The 20,171-nt window shown below is 34.5% G+C and overlaps 1 protein-coding gene across 2 annotated transcripts; it reads left to right on the top strand.

The window, feature by feature from the left end:
• Nucleotides 1-1,167: 1,167 nt before the first annotated feature.
• On the top strand, nt 1,168-12,536 carry LOC139988552 (glutamate receptor ionotropic, kainate 2). Of its 2 annotated transcripts, none has more exons than XM_072006139.1 (16): nt 1,168-1,321; nt 4,128-4,240; nt 4,481-4,639; nt 5,087-5,268; nt 5,589-5,746; nt 5,827-5,968; nt 6,375-6,677; nt 6,785-7,003; nt 7,573-7,779; nt 7,869-7,953; nt 8,850-9,126; nt 9,408-9,606; nt 10,816-11,041; nt 11,586-11,701; nt 11,808-11,957; nt 12,027-12,536. In XM_072006139.1, the coding sequence occupies exons 2-16, from the start codon at nt 4,165-4,167 to the stop codon at nt 12,207-12,209; spliced, it is 2,682 nt and encodes an 893-aa protein (XP_071862240.1). In that variant the 5' UTR covers nt 1,168-1,321; nt 4,128-4,164; the 3' UTR covers nt 12,210-12,536. The 2 variants fall into 2 exon arrangements, with proteins under 2 accessions (XP_071862240.1, XP_071862241.1); XM_072006140.1 differs by lacking the exon at nt 1,168-1,321 and adding an exon at nt 2,104-2,843.
• The last annotated feature ends 7,635 nt before the right edge of the window (nt 12,537-20,171 follow it).

Here is a 20,171-nt window from a genome sequence, read left to right as displayed (position 1 = left end):
TTACATTAAATATTACATTTTATGAATGTCCTTAATTAAAAATCGTAATCCAATCCATTCTATCTTTAAAGATAACAGACAAACGTTCGACGTTTCCATATAAAAAATGCTCGAGATTTCTGATCTAAAAGTATCGATTCACTTCGTCGAATTGCCATCCACAGTGCGGATATAAAAAGGATTTTGTGCCATTTTATCGTTTGAAGAAAGCCGCTGTAGAAACCGTGTTCTGTCTGAAAAGACACTTTTTCCGGAAGAAGCCGAACACGCTATCAAAAGTAACAGCAGTTTGTCTCGTCGTTACGTCGCGTTCGCGTCACGTACCAGTTTATTTTTACGGTGAATTTAACTACATCTCGCTATACACTGTTTACTATGGTGTCGTCGTCAGAAAATTCTTTAACTTTTTCACTCTAGAGTTCCGTTTCCGTCGAAGAAACAACGTTAATGTGATATCAACGTGTAAACGTAATTTCGACTGAGTGGAATAGACTGTCTCGAACATAATAAAAATTCTGAAATACCTGTTGTGCGATGTACATATTAATAATCACAATCAATCTCTCACCTAATACAAAATCTGCCTCGCTAAAGAAAGAAATTTGTCTTCCTTTTCTAAAAGTATTCTTTTAAAATTATATATTCTTACATCGGTAATTAAAAATCTAAATTGGAACAAGATTTTGAAGTATTTTTTATGGTTTTCAAGCGAAGTTAAAGCGTTCTTTAAATCTAAGTAGATCTTCTATTTTCAGGAATCCACTCGTAACTAGAGGACTCGGCCAATGTCACAAACTTTTCTGTCTTACTAATACCTTTTGCAAACTTTCTAACACTAAATGGCTAAACGCAGAATTCCCATGAAAAGAGACTTGCGCGTAACCACTTCGTTATAACTTTTATTATAATAATATATTATTATATTACTAATAATAGAAATACAATTTCAATAATGTCTTCGCAGAAAAGAAATAATGTGTCAAAATTGAAGACCATTTACTTAGTTAATAATTGCGTTTACGCAGCATGAAGTGTGGAAGAAACAAAACTGCAACACTTCTGTTCAACAGATACCTACTTGAGAAAATGGCAGCGTTGTGTCTAACAATAAATTAAGTTCGAGCTCTAGATGCCCGCCATATTAGAGTGAAATACACAAACGAAATCCAAGTGGCTTGGAAGGGAGTCCGCGTGTGCGCAGTGAAATGGCTGGTAGGAACCGGCGTTCGGAATTAGAGTGCATGCCGTGAGTTTCGTTCTGAAAAGCACGTATATCAAACTTGTGTTCCAGGTAACCAGCCGTGTGTAATCGCAATTTCAGGTGAGTTTCCTTTTCCTGTCACGCTCGTAGTATGGACAGCCACATTGTCCTGCCCGTTTAACCTCTGACCTCTTCTGCTTTAACTTTCGTTCGAGAATATAACGTACAGCGTACCATGTTTCCACTGCGTAGCGTGTCTTCGATTCAATAACTTTTTAATTCACTTTTCCAATTTACTTTGATGGCATACACATGTGCTCAACATAACAGTAATGCAATAACGACGCCGATAACTCGATAATTTCGCTCCTTTAACAATGTTTCAGAAGTATTTGATACCATCTAAGTACGTTGAGTTATTGTACATTATTGTATTCGTACATTGGATGGATCTTTCTGATTTGAGCCTAAGGCAGATAAAAATATCCATTAATGGAGAAAGACACAAGTTTTCAGAAAGATCGGATATAGTTTAGGAAAATCAATTTTTTATAATAGACGCGAAGGAAATGTAGCATGAGTGGTGAAATATTTGATTTGAAAGGAATGTAGGAATCAAATGTAAACTGAATAAGAAGATATGAATGCTTCTAACTATTGAGGTGTATTACCAAATATTCGAAAGCTTAAAAAGTAACAAAGTCGTTTAATATGTCAACTGTATCTAAAATATCGGAACTCTTTCTTAAGAGTTGTATATTTTTTCATGAAGGATATCTTTGGTTTGAGTTGAATAATAATTTTATAATAATTTTATAATTAAACAGTATTTTGCAGCAAAATAATATATTTTTTCATCATCTAGGAATGAAAGCGCAACAGTTACGTCAGTAGAATTACTTAGAATCTTGTAACCAAGTTTCCGGTGATTATATTGACGCAGCGTATGGCCAGTATATTTCTATGCCAAATCTTTATTGGTTTATCTCTATATGAAAAAAAAAAAAGATACACTTGTATCACTTTCTCCATCACTGAGCTATTCTTATAAAAATATTTTAATAGATCCCAAGAGAAAATCGAAAGAATTTTCGGAACGGAGTATTACGTGAAATGAAATTTCATGGAAATATGCGACATCGAGCGTGTAGGCCGATTCCCTTGAAAACTGCAGCCGATGGCGATTCGATGGAAACTATGTCACACCGCTTTAAGCGACAAGCGTTAGTGACGACGACGCCCGGCGTCTAAATATAACGGGCGTCGTAACGCGGCACTCGAAGATTTTCATGTGTTTTTCAAGCGATTACGGCCGACTGGATATGGCACATTGACACGGAACGGGCGTCGTGACGCGCGTTGACGGATTATTCTGTGGATGTTTGCGTACAATGACGCTACGCGAAATGACCATGGCGATGAATGAATGGATAAAAAAGAATGCGACGGAGCACATGCGTTTGGCAAGGTGACAATAGCATGACGCTCCGCAATGGCATCGCGTGTTCCGTCCGCGTCGCGATGTTTCGTGACGAGAAAATACGCAAAAATCATCTCCGCTAAAATTATCTCGTCGCAAATGCCGACGGATGTTTCCGTTTTTGTCGATGGTGGCGGTTCGAATCGAAATTAATATGTAAATGTGCGTGTGTAATGTAATATGTAATTTCCGATATGTAATATGTAAATTAATATGTAGGATTACCATTAACTCTACCATTAACTCTAAAAGCTCTGTTTTTTTCACCAATTTACCGTAGGTATTCCGCTAAAACGAAAAGCTCGTACCACGAATATCAAATATCCAATAATACAGATTTTTCCATTAAAGTTTAACTTTAACCAAAATTTTGTCCAAAATTCCTATGAACTCTTCGATTTACAATTCTTCATTTTATGAACACCACAAAATACCATTTTTTCTTTATCGTTTTACTTGTCTAATACTATACAAATATTCATTATTCTAAAGTTTGGAAAAGAAAGTTATCAAGCACGCAATAATTTGTATTTCCCAGCCGAAAAAGCTAGATGTGGAAGAAAGTCGATCTTAGAGCGTCGAGGGAGGATCTGACAGATCCTTTGGTAGCTTCAAATAAATAGCTCGGCTGAATATTGGAGGATTGATTTTAGACGGTTCTAAATATTTACGCGAGCTCGAGAATTCAAGCGTGTATACGCTTCCCTGCTGGTTTACAGTACGTCGGATAGTTAAGTGCTCGTTCGAATCCCAACGGTCTGCTCCAGCCGTTGAAACGGGTGTACCACGGGCTTATTGCAAATAAATTCGCGTCAGTCCGGTTGGTCTGGCTGTCTTTGAAGCTAATCGTGTCTTCATGGAGCAGGCTTTCATGCCGACGATTTCAGTTAATCCCTGTTGTTTTGTTGAGAATGTTTATCGTTTAAACTCGCTCTGAATCGCCACAATGTTGTCCCAAACGAAGAACAACGTCGTGCCTCTGTTTCACAAATATGCAATTTTTATTATGTTTTAATGGTTTCTGTTCACTCGAACAAGATTTGATTAATTTAGATTGTTTCTATTAAAATTCTATTTTCCATTCTGTTTCTATTAAATTGTTTCGAACGAATGTTATACGATACAAATTAAAATATTGCCTAAATGAATTGTTTTTCGGCATATATAGTACGACAATATATTTTTATAGGAAGTATTGAAAATTATATGGTGTTATAAAATGTTTCACGAAAATATTCAACTGCCTAAATATTTTATGTTCACGAGTACATAATATAGAATACGTATTATATATTATAATATATACATTATTTTATGTCTAGCTTATAAATGACACGTCTATTCAATTCTGATCTTATAAAAACCAGTTAGGAGGATAAAAATACTATATTGATATTTGCTTGCAAATCGTTAGAAGAAGATTGTCTTGTTTCATTTTTAACGCAGCACACGTCGCTATCGTATTGTAAAGAATGACTACAAGATGCTGGACAAGTGTCTTTCATTGATCATCTTTTCCTGCGTTCTGGGATCCTGCAAAGGAGCGAGTGTTAACGTAGGTGAGGAAACTTGCGTGATTTTGCGGAACAGTCAGTTGGGCATGGAAATGTTTCTAACTAGAGAATAAATCTTATTTCAAGTTTAAACCAAATTAGTACCCTCGAGTCTCGTTTCCTCAAGTTATTTCTCGTGCTCGAATCCATGCCTGAAGCCGTCACTGTTTCCAGCTCACATTCCGCAAATATTAATAGAACACTGCCGCGTCCAAAGTCACACGTGTCTTCACATAATTCTTTTAGGAGGATTGTTCGACACTAACGATGGCCTTCAACGCGCCTTCGAAACCTCTATAAAGAGAGTGAACGAACAACGACACAAGAGCGATGCATTTCCAAATGTCTTTTTCGTGGCAAAATCCAACGAGATTGATACGGATCCGTTCAATGTGTCGCAAATAGGTACAGTTATCACTGGAAATACATTTTCTCTTTTACGCAAAAGTCACAGTGGCAACTAATCATATTTTTATACGATTAAATATCCTATGTATTTGCAGCTTTCTTCCAATTCACGAATTTTTCAGAAATGTTTTATCGAATAAATTATTTGGAGCATTAAAATAGTATAAAATATATGATATTAATAAAGAGGAGATAAATATCACATAAAATTTTAATTATTCTAAATTCATCAATATCTCTTCGGCAAAGTATTAATAATTCCCAGAGTAAATACTTTTAAAAAAGTAAAAACAAATTTAAATCAACGTTAAATAACTTTGTACCTTCATATTCATTTGTGTATAAATAAATAAGAGATTTTCGTTTGTGTTTTGTGACTTTTGTGTAGTATACTATACAGCTCGATTTGCTCATTAATTCAAGAATTTCTTCTAAAATATTCAGTATGCGAATTGATGACTGAGGGGGTGGCTGCCATTTTCGGTCCGAACAATAGATTTACCTCAGGACACGTGCAGAGTATGTGTGATACCATGGAAGTGCCACATATTTATGGCAGATGGGAACCCTCTCAAATTCGTGGCATAGGAGTAAACTTATTTCCATATGCAGAAACTCTTTCTATGGTACGTAGAATATAAGAACCTTATACGTATTATCGGCTTCCATATTTATTATTTATTTTATAGATTTTTATCAATTCACATTTCGGTAACGTGCACCTCAGTATCGATTGGTGTACTTATATGTATATTTTACGAATCTACCATTAACTCTAAAAGTCTTTTTGGTTGAATACAATTATTGAAAATAAATATAGTTCCTTAAAAACTTAGCTTTTAGAATATTTACAGTACATTTGACGGTGCTTGATTCGTTGAATGAGTAGACATTGCTGAATCTATAGCTTTGCGCGATGTTGTAATCGAAGGTGATATTCCGCCAGGTCTTCAATAAAATCATAACTGATTTTGAATGGAAGATTTTCGCAATATTGTACGCAGACACCGATAGTCTGATTCGTACACACCGATTGTTGGAGCAATTAGATATAAAGGAGCATACGATCTTTTTATACAATTTAGGAACTGGGCCGAGTTACAGGTGCATATTTCAAATGAATTTCGTAAATCGCATTTGAATCCTCTTAGTTATGAAAATTAATAGGTGACTACATTTTACAGAAAAGTGATGCGAGAGATCAAAGACGAGGAGATTGAGAACATTCTTATCGATTGCTCGATTCATATATTGGAAGAGGTATTGAAACAGGCACAGCAAGTGGGAATTATGTCGGAGAAGAACAGAATAATAGTAACTTCCTTGGTAAAATAATTTTTTCCTTATCTAATACATTGTACAACTAATTACAAAAAATATTCTTAGATATCATGTGACGTAAATAATTTTACGATCAACTTAGTTTTTTTTATATAGAACTCTTTTATATACATACCTTTCTTGTTATATAAAATGTTATATACTCAGATGTTACATATTTAATCTCACGTTCATCTATTTCTCACTACGATATGTTTCTAAAGAGTCTACTTCTAAAGATTATTACCCTTTAATTGTTAGGTCACAATGTGAAACTAGAACCAATTACGATTTCTTTTCTTACAGACAAGTAAGACAAAGTTTATATAATATTTATACATAAATTGCACAGACTTCATAAAAAAATATCGTATATTTATGAATACATTATACAGGCTAAACTTCCTTCCAGGATCTTCAGACGATCGATCTGGAACCATACCAATACTCAGGAGTGAATTTCACCGGGGTACGTTTAATCGATCCCGAAAGTCCACTTGTAACGAGCGTTGTGGAGATGCATAAATACGAATGGGGTTTAGACGATCCTAGCAAACTGCGCGTTGAACCCGCACTCATGTACGATGCTGTACAGCTTTTCGCCAGAGCTTTCAAACGCTTGAGAGACACCATTAAAGCCAATGTAAAAACATTACCTTGCGATGGTGCCGTGAGCTGGGAGCACGGATTTAGTCTGAATAATTTTATGCGAGTCGTAAGTTCATTGCACCGATAAAATAAATATTTAATTACTGTTAACCAACGATGTGCCTATATCCAGTACGAAATTTCACATTTGAAATTATTATGGATTCATTTCAGAGCGAAATGGAAGGTCTGACTGGTTTGATCAAATTCGACACCGCTGGATTTCGTAGTAATTTCCAGCTGGATATAGTGAGAGTGACGGAAAACGGACTAAAGAAAATCGGAATATGGAACAGTACGAATGACGTGGAATGGCTATTGGAAGCTCGTCCTCAGAAATCTGAAGAAGAGTTGAGCTTGCAGAACAAAACGTTCCTCATCCTAATTGCTATCGTGCGTAAAAACACAAAATTACGTTTTTGAATCTTATTCATGGGATCTTTGATCGAAATGCGAAATTATCGCTATTATAAAATTGTCGAATATCACAAGAGAAACAATTTTCAAAATATGTATATCTATTGAGACGAGAGAAATAATTTGTAATATCTTCCAAATTGGACATGACGGATATAATATAGTAAAGTAATAGATTTTTAATTATAATCAGAAATTAACGAAATTATACAAAAACCTAAAATCACGTGAAGGCAATAATTCATAATACTTTTAATATCCTTTGGTTTGAAAATAAGACAAATAACAGATCATTAATTGAAATGGAAAATTATTTATATTACTGAATAATGCAACATCGTACAAAGGAAATAATATACAGTCCTTTTATTAAGCTTCGAATGAGAAATAATAAACATTTAATTAAAATATAAAATTGTTAATATCACAAAATAATCTTATATCATGCAAATTAATATGCTTCGAATGAGAAATGATACAATATATGTTTACTTTAATCACTTGTCCCTTTTATCACTCATAAATATAATCTTTCATTCTTACAGAATCATCCCTATGGTATGTTAAAACAATCGGCCGATATGATGACAGGAAATGATCGCTATGAAGGGTTCGGCATCGATATTATTCAAGAATTGAGCAAAATGTTGGGTTTCAATTACACGTTCGAGGTTCAAAGAGACAACGTGTATGGATCATACTCTAAGAAGTTGAACAAGTGGACCGGAATGCTTGGGAAAATAATCGCCGGTGTTAGTAACGTTTAAATGGAAACAGATAGTATTGTTAAATGAAATGAAAGCAAAGTTAAAATATGATGTCCGTTAAAATCGTGTTGCAGGAAGCTGATCTGGCAATTACAGACTTAACTATAACTGCAGAGAGAGAAGGGGCGGTGGACTTTACGATGCCTTTTATGAATTTAGGTATATCTTTAAGATCATGCGAAATTTATGTGAAACGTTTTAAAATATTTGAAGTATTTAGAGCCCGTACTGATCGATTCCGTAAATTGAAAACTAGAAAATCATGAAAAATAGCATCCAAAATTTCTTTTAGTGTTTGTGATTAATTACGCCATTTTACGCCATTTTTACATTATTTACGCCAAATCGAATACTAATAACGCGTCCAGGAGATTGTGAATTTTAAAACTGAAGGTTGAATTCGTGGGTAATTTGTAAAAATCAAACTGTATTTCTTTATTTTCATTACTTTCTATTTCTTTATTATGAAATACAGTACAGTCTCGATTATCCGACCGTAATGTGTACCGAACCTATCTCGGATAATCAAAAACTCGAGTAATATCAAAGGGTCGATAAGACCGTTAATAAATTGTGCAATAAAGTTATAAAAAACATTTTGATAATGTAATATTGTACATATATTTAAATTTAATGAACTATGTAATTGATTGAAAGTTTGATTAACTGCCTTAGTTATATCTGACTACTAACAATTTTGTACTCTTTATGTTAAACTTTCAAAAGGAACGAAGATAGAGGTATCTCGGATAATATGGAATTTCGGTTAAACGGGATTCGTATAATCAAAACTCCACTACAAAACTGACATCAGAGTATTTGTTATTCTATTCCAGCAAAGAGATATTAAATCAGCCTATCACAGGGCAAATTAATCAGTTTCTTTTCTTAAAAATTGTTTTATCTTATTATCATAATAATTATGACTCACTCTTTATAAACAAAATGATTAACCTTGATGCAGTTAATCAATTGGTGTCCACAGCCTGGAAGATGTCATTAATACCTGTACGTATAGATATTTAATGTAATTCTGGTTTCATTTGTTCCTACAGGAATAAGTATTCTGTACCGAAAACCAACGAAGACACCGCCCAGTTTGTTTTCCTTCTTATCGCCATTTTCGACCGGAGTTTGGTGGTATTTAATCGGAGCTTATATATTCGTGTCTGTGGTACTATTCATTATCGGTAGGATATGCCCTGCAGAGTGGAATAATCCGTATCCTTGCATCGAGGAACCAGAGGTGCTTGAGAATCAGTTTACCTTTAAAAATTCTTTATGGTTCACCATTGGTAGTCTTATGCAGCAGGGTTCCGAGATTGCTCCCATGTGAGTGGTATTTTCGAAATTTCTAATATTTTTTTATTCTTATATTCGTATATTATATTATTCTTTTATTCTTTAGTATTTTCCTTTTTGTTCTTGTATTATATCAAACAAAATCTTAGTAATATTAAGATAATATTTATCGTTGGTATTATTATTTTACTATTTCTATATCTTTTTTTATTAAACACAGTTTTTATCATTTTATATTTAATTAATGAAAGCTTGCTCACAATTAACACACATTTCTACGATATTAATGCAAAATTTCTACAATCGCACAGAGGATTTTCGACAAGAATGATGGCCACTTCATGGTGGTTCTTCTGTTTGATCATCGCCAATTGCTATACTGCCAATTTAGCCGCGTTCTTAACGGTCGAGACGATAGTATCACCCTTCTCAAACGTCGAAGAACTAGCAAGGAAAAAGACAATTAAATACGGTGCTAAAACAGGAGGATCTACGTACTTGTTCTTCCAAGTAAGTGTCCAACTGAATACGTAACATTTTTTTTTATATCTGATAACGTAACGTGAAAAACAGTAAAAATTGATGAAACGGTTGTCAGTAGCAACGAATTTTACAGTATAATTACAGGTTACCGATGTACTTGTTTCAAATGTAAGAGATGTTTACGTTCTGATCAATTTTACCGCCTGACTTGATCTAGATGCTTCATTTAACAATCATTAACTGTCTCTCTGTAAACTTGTATTGTTAACGAATCATTCCAGAAATTCCTCATTTAATGTGTATCCAACAGTAGAGTATGAGTTGATAAGATGAAGAAATATTTTATAAATTCTGTCAGTTAAAGTGCCTTAAATATAATAGTTGCAATATCTTGCCTATTTATTGTAAAACGTACAAATCCTGTTCATTAAAACCACTCTGTGATATCACAAATATTTTAATCCCGTTCGATGCAATGTTTAAGTAGATAATATATAACCGAGTGAAATTAATACAGTACTCCCCTGTAATATTATTTACATTTAAATTGAAATTAATTTATAGACCTCCATTGATATTAACAGTTTTCTGGAAGAGTGATATATTGTATTTAAAAAGAAAACTATCTATTTGAGATGTCTGCGAAAATTGACTGCAAAAATATACTATATATTTACTAGGATGGGAGTTCCGTAATTACAGGATCAAATTATATTATAATTAACAAAACTGATTTTAATAGTAAGGAATACATATAAATAGTATTTTACTCCAAATCAAAATTCAAAGATAACTAGCTACATCATGCAAAATAGCTTTTTCCCTGTTAAATAATCGAGTAACCTCATAATAAATTTTCTACTTCAAACCGATTTTCTAAAAAATTTACTTTCCTTAAATTTGTATAATATAGGAAAGAATAATAAATAATTTCTCTTGAAGAATTTATTTTATAGCATGTCACTCTTTTAGCAGACTGATAATATGAAAGATCATTAATAATTAATATAATTTTCATAACAAATTTTCATAACTGAGAACTCAATATAACATATTGATTTCCTCATTGTTCACGTAAATTACTCTGAATGACAGATTACCGGGAAATGTAACATTAATTTTTCTATCTCTATCAAACCGCTCACTAACCGATCGAAACGAAAACAAGCGTTAGGCAAATGAAACTTGCAGTTGTTCATTTTAACTCAGATTTTTATAAGAATTATGCATTCCAAGGATTCCAACTACTCAACGTACAAGGAGATGTACCTATACATGCAGCAGAACGCTGCAGAGGTATTGCCTTCTAACAATGATGCTGGGTTGACGAAGGTGCTCAGAGAAGATTACGCGTTTCTAATGGAATCCAGCTCAATAGAATACATCACTGAAAGGTACTGCAACGTGACTCAGATCGGTGGACTCCTTGATGCAAAGGGTTATGGGATTGCTATGAAAAAGGGTAAGATCTTAAGTGACACTTACGATTTATCAAATAATACAGGCAAACCTAACGACTTCAGTAATCACACAACAATACTATTTTACAAATAGTTAGGAATACATAAATTTCATTCACCGGTTATATTACGACTTTAGTTAAGTTATTAATTTATTCAAGCATGTTTAATTATTAATTATTGATTATTAAATATAATTGAATTTGGTTTGAATGTGATAGTCATACAAATGTTAGTTGGCATATTAATTTGTTTGCAAGGCTACGACGATTGAAAATTGAATATAAATTAATTTGGAGTTCAAATGATGATTAAAATTGTATTTTATAATGAAAAGTGTGTGACTGTTAATATTTCGATTTAGTTTGAATAGAATATTTGTATTGTTTTGCTATTCCTACAAGTTTCTAGAAATTTAATAATGTCTAAAATTGTTTGCAATTAATGATATATATACTAATTCGTCTGCGTCAATCACAATACATAATTGAATTACCGCCAGGAATATTATTTATATAAAAATGAAATTTGTATACTGATTCATAGGATCGCCATATCGTCATCCATTAAACACTGCCGTATTAAAGATGCAACAAAGCGGCTTGATAACAGAATTGAAGAAAAAATGGTGGACGCAGAAACGTGGGGGTGGAACATGTCGAGTACGTATAGATAAATGTTTCAATAAAACGAGATAAGAACGAAGTCGAGAAATAAATTATGCGTAAACGTATGAATTTTATATAATGATATGCGAATGATACGCAGGAAGACGGTGGTCAGAGTGCCGCGGAGGAACTGGATCTCGACAATGTGGGTGGCGTATTCCTAGTATTGACTGTAGGCGTTGCTGCCTCCTTCTTTTATACTGTATTCGAGTTAATCTGGGAAGTTGGATGTACATCCTTACGCGAAGACGTAAGTACAATAAAATCAATTTGATTCGATTATTGATCGGTTTTACTAAATTAGATAAATACATTTCAGGTTTCCTTTAAAGAAGAACTAATGGCTGAACTGAAGTTTATTATTAAATGTGATAATTCGCCTAAACCAGTGAGAAGAAGAAAAGGATCGTCGAATAGAAGTGGAGAAGATAGTACTAGAGGTTGTACACCCCCGTATGGATTTATACCAGTGATTAAAACTTCCAACTCTGATGATAAATAAGATATGTGATAAAACAATATAATAAATGTGTAACACACGTTGTACTAATATATTATTATTATGCTAATATATTAAGTAATGAGATATAATGTTACAAAAATATAGAAGCGAATGAAGGCATTGAAGCATGATGAAATCACAGTTAATTCTCTCATAGGTTACGATGTATCTGAGAGATATAATGACTTTAAATTGTGCTTAATATAGAATAATAAACAAAAAAAAATATATATAATAATACTAATTTTTGCACAAAAGTTATACATATACATAATAAATGATTAATTTTACAGTTTATAATAATTAAATCAAATGTAAAAATGTAAATATTGTTCTATGATCTTGTTCTGTGATCCTAAACTCCGAAAGTCAAATATTAATTCAAGCTCCCAGAGAAAAGAAAGCTTTTAAGTTGAAAATAATCATAGCTCTCGATTTGACTTTTAATTTCTAGGTGCCTGCCAATAAGATTACATACCGTGATTTTATTTTTAGTTATGTTTGTATAACTGATTGTTATTACACGGTGAAAATTCCGAAGTAATTAAATTTTAAAATAAAGTACAAGTTTCATAGTAAAAATTAGATACGTAAATTACTCCATTATAAAACAACGAGAAACATCATAATTACCTTATAAGTCAGTGGTATTAAATCCTGCTGGAGTAATCCATATCGCAATACATTATTAATGTAGTTTACCAATAATCACAAATAATGATGTTGTAATTATTCATGAAATTATTGAGATCGTATATGCAAACTGCTGAGATTAATATTACTTCATTAAATTGGTGCTCCGAGATTAAATGGCGTAAGTAGTCGCGCAATCCTTCGAAGCGCATTAAATTATCTCGCAATTCAAGTCAAATACATTAGTATAAAATACGTTTGTAAAAGAAATTCCATGATCTTAAAAGCGTTTTGGTTTCTCCAGTTTTTACGATCTTCGTCGCTTATCGCATTATCTAATTTAAAAGTCCAACAAATTAGAATTATCTCGGTTCTATTCGTTATCAAGTAATGTATACAGATCTTTCTTTTATAGTTTTAAATCAGATATATTCATTTCCTTCCCTTTAATTCTCCTCTTATCGCTGCTGACAAGATGACAAGCCACGCAATGGATTTAATAATTGGTTATAAGAACGCGAGTAGAGTGCTGCTATCTCCTACGCGATGCAGAAGCGTGTGGAACTTTCATCGGTAAGGTAGCGGCCTAATCTGGTTCTCAATCGACGATACGATTTGGGTTTCAACTACTAGTTTGAAAGCTACTCGTACGATAATCAGATCGAATTGAAAACCATTAATCAGGAAATGAATAACTCATGATGTGAGAAGTAGATCCGATCATCACGAACATAACAATCGCCGTTGGACGCGAAGATTATGTTGATTTTCAGACTTCATTTATGCCCGATAAATAACTTTTTACGCCGCGTTTATCGCGTTTTGGCAGCTCGATACATCTCTGCTGTCGCTACATGAATTATGACTCTGCGAGATAACCAAGAGATAACGAAGAAAAGAAATGATGGATTGTACGTAGAAATGAAACGAAAATTAGTTTAACCTTTTTGGAGTATTCGCTAAATTAATTCATTGTTATTAAGTCTCTTATTGTTAATTAAGGACGGAATAAAAATACATTGTCATAATCATAGTAATTTCTTTAAAATTCTAGCAGTTGAACGGATCTAGTAACTAGTATCTGTTGTAACAACAAAAGAATAGCTGATTGAAAAAAAGTTAGATATTTTATGTAAAATTGTACGATCTCGAAATATGAAATTAAAGATACCGACTTTCTTTTCAATACTCGACACGATTTTCGAGAATATGAACCAAGTTTGGCATAGTTCGAAACTAAACTAATTGTTTGGCGTCCGCTAAAAGTAATTTTTTCGTCCGCCCTACGACTATTTTCAGATTTAGCAGGAACGAAGAAATCTCTTCTGAGATCGGACGATAGCATCCTTTATCCGTTCTCTTATCCGTTTTTCTTAATGAATATTTAAAAGCGTTTGATCGGGTTGCATTCCCGCGAGATTCAAGGTCTTTTTACTTAATTGGAAGAATATGTCCGTCGGAACAAACGAACCCATATGTTTGCATTAAACAGGCTACGGTAGAGTCCTCGAGGCACGCTATACAGTAAAAGACACTCCCTTCTTCGATGTCGGAAGTGTCTTCAAGTGGGCAACCGAACTCGTTGACGAGTAAGTTAACCAGCTAGAGGCAAGCAAAACAGCTATCGGCCGTTCAACATTTCGCTTTCGTTGGAATTTCAACGAGGACAAAGGCTGCCACTCGATGCTCCTTTCCCCCTTGATCATAACCACCACATGCATCATGAATCTTGCCGTTTTTGCAGTCCAAAGTGAACGATTGTGCGTCCCCTCGAAATAGCAACGTATTGCTTGACGTGCAAATATTACGTTAGATAGGAAAGAATCGCGTTTGCTTAGAAATAAGCAAAAATATTTATTCTCCGAGTCTGAATGAGCAGATGTTTACCGAGAGTAATATTAACGCTACATGTTTTCAAACGTGTGGTTGCTCACGGAAGCACTCGAACACTTGTAAACACCTTTTATGAATATATTATTATATGTTATACGACATATTTTGTCAACACAAATTGTTTATTAAATATATGTTTGCAGTAAGTACCTGTTATTTCTATATATATTTTTTTTCGAATAGGTTTAAATTTTATCAATATAATCATGACTATCACGTCTCACTACTATGATTTTATGATTTTGATGATGTACTAATGAATTTCAAAATATTTTATATAACATATGGACGTAAAGGTTTCTTATGGTAACTGTGCAACTACTTTTGTGAGCCAGCGTGTTTATAATATTTTAAAGAAGAATTTTAAACGAAATGGAAATCGAGACAAACTTGGAGATCAGTATAAAGCGATGTATATTTGTATCATGGGATTCCCTGCTTTTAGATGTTGTTTTTGCATTCCTCTATTAAAATGGAGATCTATAAAACAGCACGAAACTCGTCCAGCTACGCACGTGTTCATTTGAAACGTGTGGAATGAAATAAGCTTTTATGGTTCAAATAAACTTAAATAAATTACAAGGAAATGACAAGAACTGTGAAATCTCGAATGAATTGGCTGTATGTGTATTCAATGTTTTAGGTTAATGATAAAACAGGATCCCTAAAGGATTTGAGTGCATAGTCCTTTGTTTTTGAGAAATTAATCGAGAAATTATGTTCTCCGTGCAGCAATTTCTTGTGTTTTAAATATTTCTATTGCAATGCTCACCCGCAAACTTGTAAAAATATGCAAGAATGCTGTGATGAATAAAAATAATCAAGAGTTCATTGAAATATTTGATGTTGAAAGAATTTATAAATATAATATATATAATGAAGCCGTACTAATTTTTCGAAAAAAGAGAGCTGTTCGATCATCAACTTAAAGCAACGAATGCATATACAGCCAACTCATTCCAGATTTCGCAGTTCTTGCCATCCCCTTGTTAGCAGTATATGAGATTTTTTTTAATGAATCTATAAATTTACATATTTTTTGGTTATGGTGTTATTTATCTTTCAACAAGATATCATTCATTTTGATTCCTCAAATACATTTAACATCTGAACTGCATAAAGGACTGTGCAAAAAAGGAATTCGTTCTTAAATCTCTCTGGAACAACTCATCCCCAAAAATCTCCTTTCGCTAATAAAAAATTCTTCCGTATACCAAGAAAGATTCCCGCTATTCCAATTAACAATTGTAACGGGAAACTTAAACTCACGAAACAACAAAACCAGCTCTAATGTTTCGCACGATCAAGCACAAGGAGGAAACGTCAGAAGGTTAGTCCCTGTTGAAACTGTAAAAAGCAAAGCGTGTCGATTCCCTTGGTTGAACTTTATTTCCAGGAACGGTCTACATTCTTGGCGATTTGAGGCGTTCCGTTTCATCGCCGAAAGCCGGCGTTTAATGCCGGGAGTTTACGAGGTTGCGAGGAGCCGCACCGATGACACAGACGCTCAGGAATCCCGGGAGAGTTGGCGAGTGGTGGCGGCACGACTTTCTGCGGCGGTCGCGTCGGCCCACCTTTATAGACGCACCTTCGAGACGCCTATTCAAAGGATACACTATCCTCGAGCCACCTTGCGGGTGGGGATACGTGCCGTTCGTGAGGTAGTATTAAAAGGCCATTAAACGGTCGGACATGACATATGGCTTTGTGCGTATGCGCGCGACCCTTGGCGATTTTGCTTTGCCGGCAAACGAAAGTGCTGCTCGCCTGTCTGCCTACTACTACTACCACTTGCCGTCTTGCTAATAAAACCAAATAAAACAAGCAGCTGCCAGACTACCGTTCTTTTTCTCTCTTTTCGTTCTCATTTTTTTCTCATTTTAGTAATCATAATCGATCAGGGCATATCTCACCGATTCCAATGATTTTCAAGTAGAATTTATCAGGTTCATCGTTCTAAGTAATTCCATTTTAGTTTTTCAGATATTCATAAAAATACTATTGATATTCTTAAATGTAGGTTAGGTTTGAGTTAGTTTTATATAATTCCTTTTGTCTTTCAATCCTTATCTTTTTACGTATGTGTTCTGTTCTGGATATGGATTGGATGTTCGTGAGACCTGACGTCGTAAAATTCGCAAGACCGCAAGCCCCATGGCGTTTCACCTGGTCACGATCAGAAAAAAGGAAGTCGATCGATGCCTCCATAGTGTCTTTGATGAGTCATCGAACACTTGAATGCTCGGGTTAATGGCTTCGGGCGCCGGGATTCTCCTGCTGAACCGATATCGAGTAACTGGATGCGAGGTTCCGGAGGTATGGATCATATAAGAGCCTGTTTTGCCTGGTCCAATTAGTGAACCAGATTTAACAATCGCCAGAGTAGCTAGATTCTTTTGCGTTAGTTTCTTTTCGGTTTATTTTTTATTTGAGTGCTGATGTATGTACGTGGTTTCAGAGGAACAGGTGTTTTAGTAATTCTTTCCTGTGAAGATTTTATGTATATTGCGATTACTGAATGGTGGAACTATTCAGAGAATGTAGCTATTCTGGTATAATTCGACACGGTTTAACGAACACCGATTTGTTCCAATTTATTATCATTTTCTGCTTTGTTACTTTACATGTTGTAATAAAACACTTCAGATCGCTTCGAATATGTGTAATAAATGCAGTGAAACATTCAAAGTACTTCGAATATAATCTGATACTTAAAATTCTTGGAAGTCTTGATAAGTTTTCGACGCTAAAGTCTCGATATTAAAGTTCCAATAAATCTGGAAAATCTAGTAAGTTTTTTAATCTTGAAAGTCTAATAAGCTTTACAGTCTTCAACGGTCTTCAAGGTTTGATAGGTATTCAATATCTGATACTTGTAATCTTTCATACTATATTTTATATTGTATCATTATATTATGTCTTCAGTATCTTATATGGGATACTGATAAGATCTTCAATATCTTATAGAATATGTAAGATGTATAAGATATTTCTTTATAAAGGTTACAAAAGATTCTTAGACTGCTACTACAACTAGGTCTACGAGCGAAACAAAACTTTAGTTTAATTCCATCAATGAAATACGAATTTATATAAACATCTGCTTTCTAATGATATATTGAGAATTTTTCTCTCAAGCGATATTCTCCATCGACACCACAATTAGTCATTTCGTATGAAAATCGCGACAAATTCCTAAGCAAAGTCCTCCATTACTCGTCATAGGGAAGCGAAACGAATAACTGTAAAATTAGAGAGTTAATCGACGCTGAAGGAAAATTAGTCAAGATTTACGTTCTCGTTTCAGTGACAAACTCCCACAGACTCTGGTCGACGAGCCTCAACGATCTAATCCGTGGAATCTCACGCAAGGTGTATGGATCCTGGTATTCCTGAAACCTTCGAGTCTGCTTTTAGCGAGGCTTCTCGTTTGCATCGAGAACACCGCAGATATATCCAGATTATCCGGTTCTTTATTGTCCGCTTATTTTAGACCATACCACGCCGTGTTTCCGCGGAATGGCAGCTATTCGACGGTCGCGTCATCGTTTCTCGAGAACTTGTCGCGTTAAGCGTCCGAATTTACTGGATCACGCTCGTTCCATTGTCTCGAATTTGATAGGAAACTGTTGAAAGTTTCCACCGATAGCGAGTTTAAGTGAAAAGGAAACGCAAGTTTGACGTGAGGGAACGTAACAACTATAGGGAATGGAAGACGTAATAAAGGGGATAGTTAACGTGGTCGTAAAGACTATTCGTACGACGGAATAGAATATCAAAGCTTTATTAGTGAAATGGGTTTCGTGGTAAGTACATGATAGTGTGTGTTTCGCGAGAACATGGCTCGCAGCGTTTTATTGCGTTCGACATTTCTTTTATAGCTTAGAATGGTTCGCGAAGTGACGTCGGTAAAAACAGACGGGTTAAGTACACAGATAATCTTAAGGTTAACATCCGGAAAAGGAAAAAAATAACAGGACGGACGTTAACCTCTCAATCGAAGAATGTGAATTAACTCTACATTGAGGTTTTTAATCTCTTGAATATACAGAGGTTGGAAGTGACCATTTGCATATATCCTTATTTTCCAACGAAGGATGTTTATTGGATTCTAAATTGTTATTATATTATCGTTCTATTATTTTATTTAAGCAATATTACAATATATTATATCAGGTACAAATAAAAAAATAGCTACTTAATACCAAAAGCGAATATCGAGAAACTCAGAAATGTCGATTTCCACGATTCTCCTTGGCATGACGCGCGCGTAATGAATTTAAATTTTATCCATGTCGCGCGTTGACTTCGATTTGGCTGCGCACGCAGAAAGTGGCGCGCGAGGACGAAACCAGTTTTTTCCGGCACCTCTCCACGCGCGTTAAACGCGATATAAAAATCAATACATACGATATTTCATCGAGTTAACAACGTTCCATGTAGCGCAACATTTCGCTTCTTCTTTTTACGATATTCAAACAACTCGTTACGTTCTGTGATGCCAGAATAAGGGGAAACTTCAGACTGGCAAACAGATCTGACCGTGAAGTATTCATGAATATTTTACCTTAACGAGTGCTACTTTACATATGAAAAACCGAACCATTGGATTGAGAAATTATTGCGACCTTGGGCGACCTTCGTACTAATAACTCGCTGGAAAGCAAATATCTGTAGTAAATTGAAAAAATGGGAGCAGAGTTCAGGGCGCCTCTTGGTATTTCGAGACCTCGAGGTCGCCAGTTGTTTGCTCTCGGTATGTACCGACAATTTGTTCCCCTCTGTAGCCTACTTTTAATGGCCGCATTTATAAACACGAAGTCGCCGGTTATTATCTCCGGCAGACTACTCCGTTCAGCAATTTCGACGTGAACCAAATGTGTAATTTAAATAATACGAGTGATTACGCCGAAGGATGCGTATTTGTTTATTTAATAATAACAAAGGGATCGGAAGGACACGCCTTTGGACCCTTTCGGCTGTAATCATCCGCGTTCGTAAATAAAGACCTGGCTTTGAATGCTTGTTCCTAGTAAATCTTAGAATGAAGTAGTTTCGGTTACGACACGAATATTGAAACTGCGTTTAATCTTGCTAACTTTATGGTTAAGACGTTTACGTTTCGTCGAATGCTTGCGCGAAAGATACGGCGATTTTTCCTGTAGAATGACGGGTGGGAGATACAAGAATTGTAATACACCACTCGATATTTCAAACGACAAATTAATTGCGAGTTATTGTCGTTATTATAGGAACACACTTATTATTTGCAGGATCGATAAAATCACTTATCATAAAATATGATATTTCTTCTGGTTAATCATCTTCCCGTTTATGGAGAATAACAATAAAGTTTTTATTATAGCTCCTTAATTTTATGGCAACCTACCATTATGTATTTAACTCTGAATTTAAGATTTTTGAGATTGTTTTAAA

This window comes from Bombus fervidus, chromosome 6 (genome assembly GCF_041682495.2).
Source record: "Bombus fervidus isolate BK054 chromosome 6, iyBomFerv1, whole genome shotgun sequence".
Lineage (NCBI taxonomy): Eukaryota > Metazoa > Arthropoda > Insecta > Hymenoptera > Apidae > Bombus > Bombus fervidus.
This window is presented reverse-complemented; position numbering and strand designations above follow the sequence as displayed.